At 45.0% G+C, this 19,531-nt stretch overlaps 1 protein-coding gene across 1 annotated transcript in view; it reads right to left on the bottom strand.

Annotated features, from left to right (window-relative positions):
- Positions 1 to 14,486: 14,486 nt before the first annotated feature.
- LOC119162989 (uncharacterized) overlaps positions 14,487 to 19,531 on the bottom strand; it is a 72,173-nt gene continuing 67,128 nt past the window's right edge. Inside the window, exon 6 of the mRNA XM_075884524.1 lies at positions 14,487 to 14,772. Coding sequence (XP_075740639.1) covers positions 14,691 to 14,772 — 82 coding nt within the window. The 3' untranslated portion in view covers positions 14,487 to 14,690. The remainder of the gene's footprint in view (positions 14,773 to 19,531) is intronic.

The following is a 19,531-nucleotide window of genomic DNA, read 5'->3' as shown; positions in this document are numbered from 1 at the left end:
GACAACAGCTTTATCGGCGCAGAGAACAGCACTCTGACGTTGGCATGCTTCCCTATCTTTTTCAAATTGTGTGCGATCCCATGCATATACGGCACAACGGTACACTTTTTATTTCTGTTGCACTCCGATAACGATAGCCGGCCCTGGGTATGCTTTAGCTTTTTTAAAATAGATTCTGCGACAGAAATTAACAGATGTGATGGATAAGCTGCTGCCTTAAGGCGTTCAAGTTGTTTACTGAAGCTCTCTGAAATTAAGTGGCGACAAGACTTCTTTAGGGCATTAGTAAAGCACGTAGTGGCAATAGACCTCTTTACCAATTTAGAATGGCAGGAATCAAAAGGTAGCAATGGTTTACTGGCTCGTGGCTCATACTCCCAGCAAATGTGATCTGTTTCAAATTTAAGCTTTAGATCAAGAAACCTAATGACCTGCCCCACTGGTAATTCATGCGTCAAAACAAGTGGCTGGAAATGCTTTCGAAATTCATTTAGCACTTCTAACATTAGTGGTTGTAGGCCTGATTCGTCCGTCTGAAAAATAACTAAGAAATCATCTACGTAGCGGAAGACCTTGGTCAGCCTTAAAACATTCATGTGGTCGTGCACTTGCCTATCTAGATGCGCTAGGAAAAGATCACTTAATATCGGAGCTATGCTAGATCCAATGCAGACCCCATTTGTCTGGATGTAAACCCTGTCATTCCATGTTGTAAAAGTCGAATTAAGGTACATGGTTAAAAGCTCTAAAAAACTGCCAACCGCTAACCCTGTGTCGTTCTGAAAGGCGGTTGCACCATGCTTATCTATACACTCTTCAATACACAGCATAAGTCGACTATGAGGCAAAGAATAGTAAAGGTCCTTTACATCCAATGAGCATGCCATGTAGCTTTTGTCGTTACAGGTATCTAAAAACGCAATCACATCGTCAGATTTTCGCACAATAAAGGGGTCATTTACTTCCAATTTCCTTAACTTTTCTTGCAGAAACGAAGACAAACATTTCTGCCACGTACCATTTTCCGATACTATTACCCTTAATGGCATGTCCACTTTATGGGTTTTAGAGCTTTTAACCATGTACCTTAATTCGACTTTTACAACATGGAATGACAGGGTTTACATCCAGACAAATGGGGTCTGCATTGGATCTAGCATAGCTCCGATATTAAGTGATCTTTTCCTAGCGCATCTAGATAGGCAAGTGCACGACCACATGAATGTTTTAAGGCTGACCAAGGTCTTCCGCTACGTAGATGATTTCTTAGTTATTTTTCAGACGGACGAATCAGGCCTACAACCACTAATGTTAGAAGTGCTAAATGAATTTCGAAAGCATTTCCAGCCACTTGTTTTGACGCATGAATTACCAGTGGGGCAGGTCATTAGGTTTCTTGATCTAAAGCTTAAATTTGAAACAGATCACATTTGCTGGGAGTATGAGCCACGAGCCAGTAAACCATTGCTACCTTTTGATTCCTGCCATTCTAAATTGGTAAAGAGGTCTATTGCCACTACGTGCTTTACTAATGCCCTAAAGAAGTCTTGTCGCCACTTAATTTCAGAGAGCTTCAGTAAACAACTTGAACGCCTTAAGGCAGCAGCTTATCCATCACATCTGTTAATTTCTGTCGCAGAATCTATTTTAAAAAAGCTAAAGCATACCCAGGGCCGGCTATCGTTATCGGAATGCAACAGAAATAAAAAGTGTACCGTTGTGCCGTATATGCATGGGATCGCACACAATTTGAAAAAGATAGGGAAGCATGCCAACGTCAGAGTGCTGTTCTCTGCGCCGATAAAGCTGTTGTCCATATGTGCGCAAGTGAATAAACCCGCAAGAGTGCCGCAGCTCTGCGCAGTAAATCATAAATTTAGCTACATACTTTGCGCGGAAAATGTAGTTTATTCGATCCCGCTGTCCTGTGGAAGGATATACGTGGGCCAAACAGGAAGGTGCGTAAACACAAGATTGAAGGAGCACGAGTACAACGTGAAAAATACTATTAGCGGCCACCTTGGCATCCATTGTAGGGATTGTGGGTGCACACCGCAGTTTCGCGACACTAAAATCCTAGCCAGGCACAAAGAAAGAAAAACTAGGGAGATAATGGAAGCGGCTGAAATTGCACGTCTGAAAGATCAATGTGTAAGTAGGGCATCTGTAACCCTCTCTCAAAAAGAGATGGACTTCTTATCTGTAGGATGAACACGTGTGCGGTGAGACAGTAGCGATATGGTGATGGTGACGCTTGTGCGAATTTTTTGATATTGTGGTGGACACGTGTTATTTGCCTGCCATGATATATATTTGTTCGCATTTCCTAATAAAGATCAGTTGTAAGTCAGCGCTCTGTCCTGTCTCTTCCTTTCTTCCTGCCGTTGTTTGCGCTGTGTTTTTAATCATGTATTTGAACCAACTCGCCCAAGCTTTAACCTTAGCAAGTAACAAGGTAGTTATAAAGTGGGAAAAACAGGTATCCAAGCCTGCAGAGGTAAAACGGGGGCTTAGGCAGGGGTGCCCCTTGTCACCCTTATTATTCATGATGTACCTACAAGGATTAGAGGCAAAATTAGAGGGAAGTGGACTGGGCTTCAACCTCTCTTTAGTCAAACAAGGAAAACTTATTGATCAGGCACTACCAGCATTAATGTACGCAGATGTTATAGTGCTAATGGCCAACAACAAGGAAGATTTGCAGAGATTGATGGACATCTGCGGTAATGAGGGAGATAGGTTAGATTTTAGATTCAGTAAGGAAAAATCAGCAGTCATGATTCTCAATGACAACGAAAGTAGTGAGCTTAGAATACATGAGGTCACGCTAGAGATAACAGATAAATACAAATATCTGGGCGTATGGATAAGCAATGGGACCGAGTATCTGAGGGAACACGAAATATACGTGACGACTAAAGGTAACAGGAATGCAGCAGTCATGAAAAATAGGGCACTGTGGAATTACAATAGGTATGATGTTGTGAGAGGAATATGGAAAGAGGTCATGGTTCCTGGGCTGACGTTCGGCAATGCGATCTTGTGCATGAGATCAGAAGTTCAAGCAAGATTAGAAATTAAGCAACGTGGAATAGGTAGGCTTGCTTTAGGAGCTCACGGGAATACACCAAATCAGGGAGTACAAGGTGATATGGGATGGACATCATTTGAGGGCGGGGAAGCTAGCAGCAAGATAAAATTTGAGAAGCGATTGAGAGAAATGGGGGAAGAGCGTTGGGCTAGGAAGGTTTTCAGCTACTTGTACATGAAGAATGTCGATACAAAATGGAGGAAGCGAACCAGGAAGTTGACTGGTAAATACTTAGAAAACAGCAGGTGGCCAAACCAAAAAGAACTATCGGTTAAGAAGAAAGTGAAGGAAACGGAGACTGACATGTGAAGAATGGGAATGATTGAGAAGTCCGCACTAGAGATCTATCGAACTTTTAAGCAGGAAATTGCTAAGGAAAGGATCTACGATAATACTCGGGGTAGTTCTCTACTGTTTGAGGCCAGGACGGGAGTACTGCGAACCAAGACATATCGGGCCAAATACGAAGGGGTAGACACAGTATGCAGTGCGTGTGGAGAGGAAGAAGAAACTGCCGAACACTTGATAATGTTCTGTAAAGGGCTTCACCCTATAGTTCAGGATGATGGCGCAGAGTTTTTCAAAGCACTGGGATTTAGGGACAGCGAGGGCAAAATAGACTTTAAGCGGGTAGACTTAACTAGAAGGAGATTATCTGATTGGTGGCTAAAGTCAAGGCACGAGTGAAAATTAAATCCTTCACTGCGAAGTACGAATCCTCAACTTCATTATTTAAAGGAAAAAAAAGATAAATGTAATGGTTAATTCACTAAGTATTACGGCTAGGTGGCGTTAGCCGCCGCCCGATCTAAAGGGTACAGCCACATCTATCCACCCATCCATCCATCCTTAGTGAATCAGGCAATCACAACAATGTTATTGCAAAAACATTGCGCATTGTACGCCTGGTGAAAAAACCGCGCAGCGGCGTTATGACAAATTAGTTAATCATTTTCACCTCAAAAACACTACGCGTAAGGCAACATGTGCAAGACTGTGGTTCAACAAAGCGTCAGAAGATGTCGACACTATCGTTAAAGTAAAGGCAGAGACTGCTGTGCCACGCAGCACACGAGCCACCTGCACACAGAAACGGCTGCTGCGCGGCACAGAAGTGACGTCATGCACTTTCCCGGTTAGGCGCTTTGTTTAAATAGTCGGGACTGTTCAGCGGTACGTCTAGACGTAAGGATAAAAGCCGTTAAAGTTACTCCAAACGTAAAAATAAACAAAATGTTATTTAGGTCCAGCGTGACAACAACACAAAACCAGCTTGTTTGCCATTCAAAACATATCGGCAGCTGTGGTGTAGTTGGTTAGAACTGCACATCAAGAACTGGCGAGGACGGTAGTTCAAGCCCCATTGCATTCTTTCCTACTTTCTCTTTCCTTTTGTTCACGCATGTATTGTTTTAACATTTCCGCCCCCTCATCAGTCTCCCGTCAGCCTGACTTGCTGCTGGTGGTGGTGGCCCTGTCCACAGGCCCTTTAATATTGGATGTTTGATGACTCTCGCAGAATTGGCTATATTTATTGTGATAAAGTGTTTTGCGAATTATTGCTCTTAATCGGCGAGACGCAAGAGGACACGAAAAACTCAAAACTTTTTTATGTCGCTCAGCGTACCATCACCTAGCGAGGTCACCAGCAGGCCGCTTCAACGTGCCACCGCAATGGTCTAGGCGATCAGCACTTGATAAACGATGCCCAACAGGAAGTGCCGACGGCATTAGCCCATATAACTACAAAACAGCTAGTCTGCTTTGCAGAATAACGCGCACGGCCTGTGACAGCACGGGGGCATTTACGTAGCAACGGGTGAGAACGGCCATACGTGTTCGCACTCAACAAAACAGCCGGCAATGCAGTAGCTTTGGCCTTCGGAGACCACAGGCTTCGTAAGAACACCACAAAAAGTTGTTTCCATTCATCGTATGAACACTTCGCCGACGCGCTGGGGTTTCATGCATGTGCGTCCGGTCAGTCACACGTCAACTGTGCGAAAGCATTTATTTCATCCTTGACCTTGCCCTTCGCGACAAGAAAACCTTGCAGCAAGAAAACGTTCACCTTTGTCAACACCGCGCTTGGCACTGCAGCCTAGGAAATGCAGTGCGTCTAACAACAATAATCCGCACTTCATAGTGAGAAACTTTATGGCGCACACACTCAGATGAAGCTGCGGCGCGGTGGACGGCCGTGCTAGCTCCAACCACCAGGTTCAATTAGGCATCCAGCAATTACACGAAGCAGCAACGACACAGGGTCTCCGGTCCTCCTTGAAGGCGGTCTAGGCCATGGTCACGATTTAATTGAAGTTTTCACCACCTACACACATCGCAGGCAGCTATCATTTGGCAGTGTTCACCATTCGCAGCCGCAGCGCCTATTGCGCCCCCTGTATTTAAAATACATGTAATATGTGTTTAATTAACAAACATAATTAACAAACATAGGGAAATTGACTTGTTAAACACTTGCTTAGTAAAATGTTTGTAGGTTTAACGCATTACACATGAATAATTTATACATTTAACTAGCTTTTGGTAATACTTTTTAAAGTGACGTCACTTCCGTGCGGCACAGAATCCACTTTTGTGTGCGTCTGGCTGCTGCGCCGCGCGGCCCAGAAGACGCTGCCTAAAGTAAAACCTTGCATTTTCATTTTTTTTTTTTTGGCGCATACCAGGATACTGTGCACGACAAAAAAAGTCTCGTGATTTGTCTCGACGGTGATTCAATCCTATGCAATTTAAATGCAGTTGGCATCACCATTTATGGTTTGCGACAACTTAAAGGCACACACGTTTATGTATGAGCAGCTCAAAACGTTGGCAGACACGCGTTCCGGTAAGACGGTAAACGCAAACCGGTATCCGTGGTACGATTATATAGAAATTTCAAATCCGGACGGAGGCGGTCTGTTCTATTGAGTCGCACGCGATTGGCCCATTCGAGCCGTGATGAATGCTGTGACGTTCTATGTGATGTGGGACGAGGTGTCACGTGACTGTTTTTCTCCGGTTTTTGAAGGAAGGCGACGGAACGGTCGGAGAAACCGTTCGAAAGGAACCAGATGGATTGAAATGGCTGCGAGGTGGCATAGATTAGATTGAAATGCAAGGGCTTTGCGGCTTTTCGGCATCCGGGCACTTAGACAACATGGCATTTCCCACTGCCACGGTTCTTCGTCTCGCCCAAGGAGGATTAAAGAAAAATTGCTGGAGTGGAAGCTCCCGCAATGCCTTGTCAGCAGAAGTGAAGCCAGCTTTTGCCACTGCCAAGATGGCGGTGGCAAAATCTTTTCTCATAGTGCCCACTTAAAGATCAAGTGGCTTTTATATGTTATGTAAATGCTACGTTAGTTCTATATTAAATGATAGTTGTTCCCGACGAAATAACACACAGCAACAAGTATGGATGACTGAATCTTCAAAGAACTTTGCCTCCAATTAGAGGCTCACTAAGGAAAACTAGTAACTGTAAGACGCACTTGGAGCAATATGTGACCCGAAAAAGTTCCCATATTAAACTCGTTGGTGGGCGAGGGAAACGCTTAGTTTTTAGTCACTGAACGGCGATACTTTATCATGCCCCTAGTAAGATGGCCGCCACAACCGCCATCTTTCCAGAGGAACGGCTTCACTTCTGCGCAATAATTTCCACTCCAGCAATTTTTTAAATCCTCCTTGGTCTCGCCTGTGCGGCAGCGGTTCAGTGCGTAGCTGAGCTCTTGCCACAGCCGCCGCCGGTCGGTGACCGTGACGCCGTGCTGCAGCTCGATGGCTTTCGCAGCAAGCTGCGGATGTTCGGTCATAAAGGCAAGCACCAGCGCGCGCTGACCCTCGGAAACGCAGATGAGCAGCTGCTGCTGGTAGCTAGCGGCAGGCTAGCAGTGTCGTTGCCCTCCGCCATTACTGCGCTCGACTGAGCCAACGGCCATAGAGAAAGAAGAAGACACCTTTCTTTATTTCTCTATGCAACGGCTTCGAAAGTTGCGCCGTTTGGTGATGGAGATATGAGAACAGTAACTGCTTGAAACAGGGTTGTACCTAGCATCATCACTAACCGTCCCACAAAATTTAGCGTTGTTCCACAACAATAACCAAAAAATACGTTTAGATTGTGCCGTATTGCTTCTTCAACGTTTCAGAACTAGTGCCAACATATTTTAATAGTGAGCAATAATAGTTAAATATTTCTCAACATGTCACAAACACTTTTTACTTTGCTCTACGGTCCCCAAGTCAACGTCAAAATGATGACGCAGGCCTTCTTTTCCCTCATTGGCTGTTTGCTTGCCCTCGTCTTCGCGACCGCCCACTTTCTGACGTCACCGACAAAACGCCTCCGTCCGGATTTGGAATTTGTATATAATTGCACCACCAGTAACACGTTAATAGAGTATTTTAGTCTGTCCGGCAATCCGGTATGTTTCTGCGTATACCGGGTTGCCGGAGGGCGTCAAGCCGGATAGCGTTGAAACGAGCTTTTTGCACTTTTAGCCCGTACCGCCCAAAAAATGCCTGCAACGCCGTCGCGGCCGTGGCTGTCGCATCTGCGTATGCGCAAAGTAGAAAGCCTTCGCGTTTACTGACTAAATCTGACAAGAAAAAAAAATTTAGTTATTAGTTATTTCAATACCTTCAGGGCCCGAGGGCATTACAGAGGGGAGTGGGTTACATTTTCAACACAACATAATGAAAAAGCGAAAAATTGGTGGTTACATGGATCAATGAAAGAAACCAACAAGAAATAGTGCACATTACAAAACAGGTATTAAAGAACTACAAAGCTTAACAGGTCTAGTACTAAACAAAAAGATCAAGCAAACGATATAACACTCAACCACACGCACGTGTCTATAAACAAAAAGAATGCATCATTTCAACAGCAAATGTCAAGATACGAAAAAAAAAATGTAGAACAACGTGCTACTGAAAAATGGAAATACTATATTCCTAAAAATTATGGCGACAGGTTAGTTACAGCAGCCTTAAACATAGGGTTATTAGTAATCTCGACTACAGATCCGGGACAATGCAATTGTACAATGCCAATAAATTTTTTGTTACAAAATGGAACTTTATGTTCGTTTTTTTTTTACTTGCACTGTGATTTAAACCTAACTACCTAACTTAGAAGAAAACATCAGCATCATGATGATCGGCATCACGGAAGCTTCTCACCTTTCATAGAGTGCCTAGAATATTTCTCCTAGTGTCGTGAACGGGCTGGCCGAGGGGAAATAGTATGCGATACAGCCGCCAGGTGACAGTACCGCTCTCTGGCGCGCTGCTTTTTCGGCAAGCTGGGGAGGCAGCAAGCCGGAGCAGACGCTTTGCGTTGAAATTGCAGTGGTGGTTTCATGGCTTAGCACGCGATTGCCTTGTTATCCTGCGTTTTCCATGCAGACTGTAAATAAAGCGTGTGAATTTGAACGAAATGTATGCGAGCTCTCTGCCTTGTTGAGATTTTGTGTCCTCCTGCCGTGCCGCCTCTTCATAGATTGGCCGCTCGCGCGTTACCAATGCTACTTTTTAAATTGCGGTAATTAAGGGGTGGCCAACCGGGGGCTCCCAGCGGTACGACTGTTCAACACAAAAAATCACATATTTCTCTCCTCATCCGCGATTACCATTCCCTCCGTAGGCTGCTGTCGCGACTTTGTTGTCATGTGCAGAATCGCAGGCACTGTACAAACCCTCTTCTCGCAACTTTTTATATATACAATGTATTATGGACACTTACTTTCCCTGCACTCGGTGGCAGGCCTGGACGCACCCACGTACAAGGGTCATTATCTCTTCGATTGGCCCTTCACGCCTCGAAGTAATCAGAAAAATAAATAATGCCAAAGCAATGACAGTGCGCCAGACGAAACCACTGGCGAACAGGACCCCCTGCGAATGAGTTACCAGCAGTAAGGAAAAACAAACCAATACAAAATGTCAATTTACAATATCAACATTTATTGCAGAAGTCAGTGTCCAGAATTTATTTACATTTTTCACTTTGGCAGCTCCGAACTCCTAACAGATTCACAATGCCAGATTTCTTAATTACAAAAGCCACTGTACCAGGAACTTATTTACATTTTTTACATGAACAGCACTGAACACCTTACTGACACCGCCGCATTTTCAAGAGCTTTTGCTTCTCTCGCTTAGAGGACAGGCTCTTATTTGTTGCTTTCGTGAAGAAGTGCAGTCTGGTGAGTGCGTAAAACTTAATAATCGCTGTAGTGAACTTACGACCGTGCTCAATGCAGCCAACTTTTTCAAGTTCATGACCCTGAAGAAAAAGCAAGAAGCTAACCAAGCTTTCGGCATGAAGCTTGTTCCGGCTGAAAAACACAGTGAAAGCATTTTCAAGCTTTGTGATGAGCTTTTCAAGAGCGTCTGATGGGTAGAGCAGGCCCCCATGTGCGGCATCACTTTTAGTGTCAGTGACTTGCTGTCCTTAATCCATGCCTCTCTGACAACATCAACATGGACGTGACCATCTGGGATCTGCAGGCCTGTCGACACAAATGCATTTCGGATGCACTTGATCAGATGAGGAAAGTCTGATATGAAGTGCACGTTCCTCCCTGGCTCGACCGGATGTGGAACTTTGCAGGTGATTCCCTTGGAGGTAGCTGCACAAATAGAAAAAAAGCACCTGGTTGACTACCAGCTCATATAATAATTTAAAAATTAAAAGTAGAGATATCACACCTTTGATTCCAAACAGCTTCCAGAGAGCCCGGTTCCAGGTTGCACCATCGCTTGTCCAATAATCAACAAATAGTCCAGCGTTTTCCGCGAGGATTGTGGCTTCCAGAAGAATTTTAGACAGGACCGAGGCTTTTACATTGCCTTTTGAGGCAAAGACTCCAAGGATCTGAGTCCATTTTCCTGCAAAGATATCGAATCCCACAATGCATGAGTAGCCCCCCAGATGAAATCAGGTCAAAGAGGCAATCGAGTAATAGTACCAAACGCTGCTGATAAATTTAAGTACTTGTAAACATTCATCCACAATACGGCTGTGTTTCAAATGCACATACCTTGGAATGGCTGAAACATAACCACAAACCCGTGGTCACTGGCCTCTGTCTTATTTCTGTCATCCGTAAATGGTCCTAAGTCCACAAATCCTGTCAGCTCCCCAGATGCCTTGACGTTAATGTTCTCTGAAAGTTTGAGTTCGTCAAATAGAAGTCCACCATGACGGCTAAACTCGTCCATTTCCTTGGTCTTCTCCTGTAGTGCTGAAAGGACTTTGGAGTTAAATCCAAATGCGCTCTTAAAGCCTTTCATATGCTTGTCTAAGCAAGACTTGCTTGGCAGAGCCATTATTTCGTGCCTGCGGACATGCTCGTAAAGCTGTGGACTTTTCATTCGCATAAGAATGCACTCCAATATCCACAGTTTGTCATACGACATGCCTCTGGTCGACTTCCGAGTGGCTGCCTGAAAGCAGGTTTTGACAGCAATACGCTGCTTCACTGGCAGACCACTCAACTTTTTTTCTAAAGCAGCCCTGGCAATTCCATTGTTGACTGCCCGTAGCTCTTCAATGCTCCTTTGCGCCTTAGCCAGCTTCTTCTTGGCCCGGAACAACTGCACAGACTTCCTAGAAATGCGCTGCTTGAATGTGCCTCTGCGTTTCTTCTTCAGTCTGTTCCACTGATTTTGAATCAGTCTCCTCAGGTACTTGCACCTCAAGCAAGCTTTCCCATCCTGCGTAGTAACCAAGCACTTGGGCGAAAAACATCCGCTTCCGAAACGGACGCACTTAGTGCCAGCGGCAGGCTCTATTTCGCAGCCGCAACAAAGAAGCAGATCGTCGGCCCTTTTCAGCGAAGCGAGTGCGTCAGTTTCGGTGCTGACATAGTGCTCTTCCACATTTATGCCGCGGCAGTAAGTACTGCAAAGGTACCCATCTGCAGCACCTACTTCCTTGCTTGACGAAAACACTACGTGTTTCAACACGCACACGTCACCCGGCACTGTATTGTAGTGCCATGCGAAGCACAATGCTTCTGGGTTACTGGGCAAGCAAATTTTGCTGCAAAATGCCGACAGCGGCGTTATGCTGTGAAACGGGTGCGGCGCCTGTGCTGTTTCCTCGCCAGCGGCAGCATCGTCACAGGCCTGGGAAGTCGTGGGTTCATTCGGCGCTTTACGCTTAGCAGGCGGAGCTGTGCAGTCAGCAATATTCCTCTCTTTTCTTTTTCGAGGCACTGGTTTAGTCAGGTAAGCGGGGCCATCCGGGAAAATGGTAGGAACGGCGTCCGGCGTTAGCGATGGTCGTTCACGGTCGAATTCGACGTCCTCGCCGTTGATGACATGCTTGAAAGTTATTTGGATGTAGCGATCATCAAAATGACGAGAACACACTACAGAAGTTTCGTCTAGAACTTTGTCACCTCTTTTGATGTTTCGCGCCCATTCTTGAAGATGAACAGGGTCTGCCGGAGCCCTGAACAGAGACACCTTCTCCTTGAAAGACTTGTACCCGCCTTTGCACAAAGGCCCAAAGCACGTTCTTCCTTTTTTTCAGGCATAGTCACACACAGTCGCTGCACGAGAATTCACGGCACATATTCGAAACGTAGCGAGAACACGCTTCACCACACAGACAAGTCGCCACCCGACACAACGTTGAAAGGCCCGGCCGGCACGCAAACTGACGCGCCAGTTGCAAGTAGCGCCCCCTAACGCTGAATCCAAATCAATTTCCCAGTCGCCGATGGGGAAGGCGCCTGTTCATGACACTAGGAGAATATTCTAGGCACTCTACCTTTCATATGCCCCAGTTTTAGGGGCGAAGCTCCTTAGGGCGTGGGCTGTGCGTCCCCTGTATGTAGCCACCTCTAGTTTAGTTCTTGCAGTGTTCACTAGATGGCGGTACCGTCCCCTGTATGTAGCCACCTCTAGTTTAGTTCTTGCAGTGTTCACTAGATGGCGGTACCATCTCCTGTATGTAGCCACCTCTCGTTTAGTTTTTGTAGTGTTTACTAGATGGTGGTACTTGTAGCTGATGATGAAAAGATGCAAGATGTTATAAACTAGAAAGCGGTACTTGTAGTTGATGAAAGACGCGAGATCTTATAAAATAAGAATGATGTCACATATGGCGCATGTCATTGGTTGAAGGCAATCGCTCGATTTAGTGCGGCGACGTACGCTAGGGGGAGCGATGTAATAAAATCGAGTGGGCAAAATGTACAGAGGATTCATGGTTTACCAGGTTTACCTCCGGAGCTTCGCCCACTCATCATCATTCACTTCGTGGATATGGCGGCACTTTTTTTTCCACTGTACACGACGCGCCGGGAACACGTTCACCGTTCGTTGTCACATCTAAGGAAGAATCGTGCTCCATCGAAGGAAGTTCGTTTTCATCGTTCATTTTTCTTTTTTTGCCGAGCACTTCTCCTCTCGATGTCCGAGAGCTGTGCTTCTGAGGAAGCTTTTTAGAGAGATAACTCAGCGTGTTTGGGAAGATCGACGGTATTGCATCGTCGGTAAGGCATGGGCGGCCGCGAGGAATCTTCACAACTTCACCATTCACGATGTGGGTGTAATCTCTCACAATAAACCGTTGCTCGAAGTGTAACTCGCACAGGACTGCAGTTCGGTCGAGCAGTTTGTCACCACGTGGAACGTACCGCTGCCATGCTTTCAGCCGGTCCTCATCGTTCGGTACGGTAAAAACAGAACTTTTTACACCTGCCTTTCGGGCTGAAACGTACCCGGTAGAGCATCCGGGCGCGATGCAGTGAGTCTGGCGCTTCACTGGTTTAGCCATCACGATATGCGGTGTGAAGAGGCTTCAAAACTTCAAGCATCGTGCGAACAGTACGAACGCAAGCCGCGGAAACGCAAGTGCTCCGCTTCGGCCCAGAGGGGCATCTAAAAAACGACACGCGCGCCACCGCTCGTCGGCATGAACAACTGACACCCTATCCGCCGACCTCCGCAGCGCGCAATGCTCCCACCTCCCCCTTCTAATTGCTGTCTTAATAGAACGCTATGTTCCAGCCACAGATTGTTGGCAGTATTATATTTTGTCCCATCCTTCTCATGCGAATCTTAATTTTTTTTTCTCGTGGGTAGCTTTTGTTCATGCTGTGCAGTTTATAGTGGCAAGATTTTTTTTTTACCTGGTATTGTGTGCTAAATGCATACTTATGTAACTTGCTCGAAAAATCTGTGCTTTGCTGCTATATACGGTTGTTCAGTTATGCCCTATTTCAATTTTGTCCAAAAAGTTTCGGATATTCACACACCCCTAATATTTACAGAGCTCTGTGCACACGCAGCTAGTTTATTATTAGTGCAGTAGATTGGACGCAGGGGTTTCAGGGCCGGTCAAGTGGTCATGAGCTGTTCATAATGAATTGAATGGGGCAGTGTTAGGACGAATACATGAACGAGAACGCTGCCCCATTCAACTCATCATGAACCCTATCTATCTAAGCCCACCTTTAGGTAGAGCCGCATTGTCCCAATTTGCCCTCGTCAAATCTGTATTCGATGTTTTGTGGAAAATAAAGCATAATACATACATAAATATACATATATACATTAGGCACGCAATTTGATGGTTGTCGCACTATCCGGCTAAATTGGGGCGCTGGAGCACAGTACAGTGCTGATGAACAAGTATGCATGGTGCAATAGGGGTGGTTCAGCGCGCAATGGCGCAGGTGAACAAGTTTGGTGCACAATGGCGTGAATGGTGCAGCTTTTCCACCCTTGATCGAGGAAGAAAACGTGCATGTGGAGAAGAGTGTCGCTACTTTAGAGACTCTACAGGAGCAGGCTCATGACACCATTTGCCCAGGTGATTGCTTTGACTAGGTTCAAGTCGCTGATTCGGACGCTGCCTTTTTTTCTTAAATTGACAAGCAAACATACGTGATGACGCACACATAAAAATGGAAAAAGAAAAAATACGCTTTAACAGGAACGACGACCTCAGTAACTTTATTTTAGGAGTCATCATGCACGTCTGCATGCTCCAACAAAACATGGCGATTCAGCCAGACTTGTTGCCTACACGAGTACGATTCGATTCTAGCACTAGACTGCTTCACTGTGAATAGGCCACCAACCCAACAACAAAAAACTGTGCCGTCCTAAGCACGAGCGGTAGCATATCCCACGAAAAGCCAACAGAAGCGAGATGCTTTGTGGAGCTCAAGCACGAGGTCACGCTGTTCAAGAGATATGCAATAGAAACCATAACTTGCACAAATGTGCTTTTTAGGAATTAAATGCACCTTGCAGTGGTGGAGATACTCACTTGCACAAATATTGTGGTACAAAAAAAACACTTGGCTATTGTGGCAGAAAGAAAATGCTGCTAACGCAGGCTGACAGACACTTGACCTCACTGTTCCCCCAAGAATGTTATTTTATTTGGCACAAAAAAGAAAGAATGTACAAAACTTGCATTCCTTTTAGAAAATACACCGGAAACTTCAACAGGTACTTCACTGCAAACACTGAAGAAAAAAAAAGGGCACTTTGGTAGCTGCAAGGCTGCTGCAGACTCGACCGGACCACGATGTTTTTGAAATCACTGGTGGCGAGGCTTAGTTCAAGGACAGATAGAAAGCAAGGTCCAACAGATGGTGTCATGCATACATCTAATTTGCTGCTTAGCCATAGTCAGGAAGTCCCTGTAAAGAAAAAACCACCACAAGAAGAGCTGAATACAATTGTTTCTAAAACACTACTTGCATTTGAAAGGGGCCCTGATACACAGTCACCTAATCATTCCGATGCTCCAGCTACGGCTCAAAAAGACACTAATATCAAGTAACGATTCATGTCAGAGTGAAATCTCAATGTATGAAGACGTCTAAAAGGTCAATATTATTAACAGCAGTGCTCTACTTACCGAGAAATTAAGGCAAATGCACGAGAACAAATGCCTCACAGTAGGACTTTCACAAAATGATACCCGTGATGTCAGACAAACTGCCTACAATTAATCATTAGTAATCGATCTAGCTGCACTAAATAAAGAGCCTTCCGTACATCAAGAGCTGTAATTAAATGCTGTTCAATCGTTTTTATTTGATTTGTGGAAAAAAGAACTGCCAGGCGTTACTATGGGAAATGGCGCAAAGTGGTTCGAAAATTCAAATTTCGCCAGGTTAAACTGCACTGGTCGTGCCATCTAGCAGGACCCAGTTGAACCAAGCATGCCTCAATCTTGTAAATCATGGCTAAAAATTGTTCATTGGCCGTTGTTGCTGCCGTGGCTCCCGCTACTTTCCCTCTGCTGCTGCTATAATGTCGGCGACCGCGAATTAAAGCTGGGCAACGTTGTGCATGGCAACAGTGACTTGAGATGTGCCACTGAGGCACATCTCAGTTTGAAGAGTGCTAACCAAATGCGGACCACTGAAACACAATTTTATTTCAAAACAATTCCTTCCTTGACACATAACTACGAGGTTTCTGGAGCACTATAAGTCAACAACCATCGTTAAGTTAAGAGTTACCTTTAGTGAAATTCTTTAAAGACCGATGCCATGTTTACATTCACTGTTCGTAATAAACGTGGTATGTAACAGCATCCGCACTTATAAGAGCATCCGCACTTATAAGAACATCCGCACTTATAAGAGAACACTCTTTGGTGTCGCGCCGAAATGAGACAGTCTTTGCACCATGTGATTGCAGGCACAGAGGAACCAGTTTTCTGTATGATCAAGCTTCAAAGCTGCAATAATAGTATCTGGGGTTGAACGTCCCAAAACCACGATATGATTATGAGAGACGCCCTAGTTGAAGGGTCCAAAAATTTCAACCATGTGGTGGTCTTTAACATGCACTGGCATCACAGAGCACAGGGGCCTCTACCGTTTCACCTCCACGGAAATACGACCGCCGCGGCTGGGATCGAATTCGCGACCCTTGGGCCAGCAGCCTACCATCGTTACCGCTACACAACGGCGACGGCCACTTCAAAGCTGCATCGTTCTGTTTTATTACATTACTATGCTTACTACATAAAAATCAGATGTTTGTGGTAGCTCATGCGTGTTATCGATTCTTAGCAACCGGTTTATGAAGCGTGTTTGTAGCCTGTTTCAGATTAGGGAGTGGGTAGCGTTTGGTCGGATACTCTGCAAGGATTGCTTCCCCATTCATATTTTTGAAGCATTCATGTGCTATGACGGCTCAAATGGCCTACATTCTCCCTTACTGTACTTAAGTTTACGACCCATGAAGAGCACATTTTCCTAGAAGCTGCTCCCCATTGAGAAAAAAAAACCTGTATTCACATGCATGTAACATGCTTGTGTGTGGCGCTTTGCGTACGCTACTGAACAAAATAATGCTGTTCCAGTAAATGAGTTACATTCGATCGTCTGTGAACTGGTTACGCACTAAGATGGTTTCACAAGCGTTCAATCAGTGACGTAAAACTACCTCGCTGCAACTGGTTGAAATTGTAAGGTGCCAGTAGGCCCCAAAAGCAAAGAAGTGTGAACACAAATATGCGAACCATGACATGCATATATCATGCGATCACTGTTTAAGAATCTGAAAGATGCGATTGCACGATTGAAGTGCCCTGTCGCGTCCAACATTGCTCGTGATCAAGATAAACATAAGTTCAGTTGAGGTAACTAAATCAAGCTATTGCAGGCACACTTCAATTTTATTTGCTTACATTCTTGTAACGTTATAGCATACGCTGCTGGGCTTACGAGCGGTGATGATGCAAATGTGCCAGCTGTATCGTTTTCTGTATCCGAATCATTCTAGTAAAAATTCCTGGTCAAACTTCACGACAATGTTCGTCAAGCAGCCGACACAACCTACTGAATAAGAGAACACGTATTTTGCATTTATTTTTCCTACAACGCTACTGTGCATACAATTAAGAATGCGTATTCTACAGTACAATAATCATGTTTCTTGCTTTTGAAGACACTACAACATTTTTATGGCAACACCTGTTTTAAAGAATGTGATTACCGAGCGACTGCATAGCAACAAAGTGCGGCTGGTGCTCTACAGTTGATTTCACAATATTTATAGCATGTGGCCAAGAAAATGGCTGTTTGGTTTCATCCCATGTAACCATACGGGTACTCCCGACGCACACACCTCTGAAGTCGGTGGTGTGTAAAAGATTTCGCTCGCAACACCATCACTGGGGCTATCACAGTTCAGTGTGCAACATCTCGTAAGAGCTGCCGGAATGTGTTTTCACATATTCTGTGCATTTGATGTGCATTGTGAAGTGCACCATGGATTCGAAATTACCCTCTACTATCGTTATGAGGATCATGGTGCCAGTGGCTGCCCCCGGTGTGCTCGTCACTTCGAACTGCATAGTATTTCAGCTGCAGCCACCGTGTTGTCAAGGCTTTACTTAGAAGGTCATTGACTCTGGCATGTATTATATTTCACACTGCGTGTTGAGAAACGCATGTGCGGAGTATTATTGAAAGAAAACAAGTTTGAAACGGCCAGCACTTCGTTTTCTGAGGTGTGAAGAAATGCACATACAGCTTTGTGAACACTAACCAATTATTGTGCCTGCTGACTCGCCAAGTGTGCAAATACATGCACGAGCCATGGTTCGCATTCAGGAGAAACGAAACAAAGAAAAGCGAGTTCACGTACTGCACTGACTCATTTACTTTTGCAAGGGGGGTGGGTGTATCTTTCTTCAATGGCATATTCTCACTGACTTTGTGGTGTGACCGGCACCTATGGAATTGTAGTTATTTCTTTACCCAAAAGTAGTACAGAAACACCTGTTGCTCAGTAGGGTCGAACGTTGCGCACGAATGAAGCACTTGCTGCTTATGCGTGTGCAAGGAGTATATGAACACAGTCGCTCACTCTCAGCTAGGCCATGCGAGCGGCTGCGCTCTTCAGAGGCTTAGCGCATCAAAGGCATCTCACACGAAAGCAAAAGTGGCACAGGTATAGAGCAAGCTGACAGTCCAACTTCGTGTCCTATGTATATTAGTTTTGATGGACGACTAGAAAAGAAGCAGTGGTGCTGTTAAGAGTGCAACCATCAACTGGTGAGACGCGATGCCGGTGTTCAAACCCTAATATCGCTTTGCACGACAAAATTGCTGCTTTATTGTGCCTCTAAAGGAAAGCCACTTGGTTGTATTTACGTGCTGAAGCGTGATCAGTGAGGCACGTGACAAAATTTAAAGCACACTTGGAAGCTGATTACATCACCATAGATCTATTAATTTCCGTCATATATACTCTCACAGGTAAAGCTCAACAACAAAAAAATAGCCGATAGGCTTAGTTAACTACAAAAGCCACAAAATGTTGAAATAAAAAAAAAGCAGAGCAGCAGAAACAGAGAGCAGAGATGTGGCACTAAAGACTGACCTTTATTTCGGAAAAAACTTTCCTAGGTCCGTACAATGCATGTGCAGCTAACAAACCAAAAAACCAAGCAAGCTAATATCTAAGCAAATAACTTCTGTGCTAGAAACAAACATTTTTTCCTGGTGAGATAAACTGAAGCTGCACTAAGACATTTGTCTGGACCCAATCTCCCGATATGGAATGCCTCAATATTTTCCCATTCAAGCTGAGTCTTAGCCTTACCTAAAATTGTCACCTTATCAAAGAAAGGCGTACACCCAAACGTCTTGCAGTGCAACGGCAAGTTACCACCAGTGCCCGAGGGTAGAAGATTTTCATGCTCCCTCAGCCGAACATACTATTCAACAAGATTGTCATACGTAAAACCTGTCACAACTTAACAGAATGCCATACACGACACATATGCTACACGCGCAGTATTTCCTCACATATTTCATGTCACACACACTGCTTATCGTGCCGAGCTTCACAACCCTCTTGCAAAGACCCGTGAGTTTTCTGGGTGCAGAAAGATTTTTTTTTTAATTAGAGCCCCGCAATAGCACAACCGGGCACGACCATTTAGTATTTCATAAGGTGCTTTGTGAAGGCATTCCATGTTGGAATTGCTCGTTACCGCTAGCTCCTCTATCAAAACACAAGCATACAAAAAGCAGATGTTTGAAATTCATTTTGAGGCCTCAGATTGGCTGCTTCAGCAATGTCGCTCCAGCATGCCTCACCATTGGTCTGATACTCGCTCCAGGATAGCATCGTCTGCTGCTATTGCATAGCAGATGTCGAAAATAGTGCTACTTAGTGACATTTTTGCATTTGTTCTGTGTTCACAGGCCGCCAATTTGTTAAGGCAGCTGCAAGTGGAAGCTCAGTCATAAGACATAGTCAACACTTGGGACTGTGATGAAGACTAGACTACTGCATGACAACTCCAAGTACTCACAGCTGAGCACGACGTACTATGAAACATCGAGTACCGCGGCCACGAACATTACAACCGAGCTTTCTGCTTGAAGTCGTGGCAAGGCCCAACTCTGCTCTGAACTTTCTGGA

Source organism: Rhipicephalus microplus, unplaced genomic scaffold (assembly GCF_043290135.1).
Source record: "Rhipicephalus microplus isolate Deutch F79 unplaced genomic scaffold, USDA_Rmic scaffold_34, whole genome shotgun sequence".
Taxonomy (NCBI): Eukaryota; Metazoa; Arthropoda; class Arachnida; order Ixodida; family Ixodidae; genus Rhipicephalus; species Rhipicephalus microplus.
The sequence above is the reverse complement of the archived record's forward strand: the minus strand, read 5'-3'. Positions and strand labels throughout refer to the sequence as shown.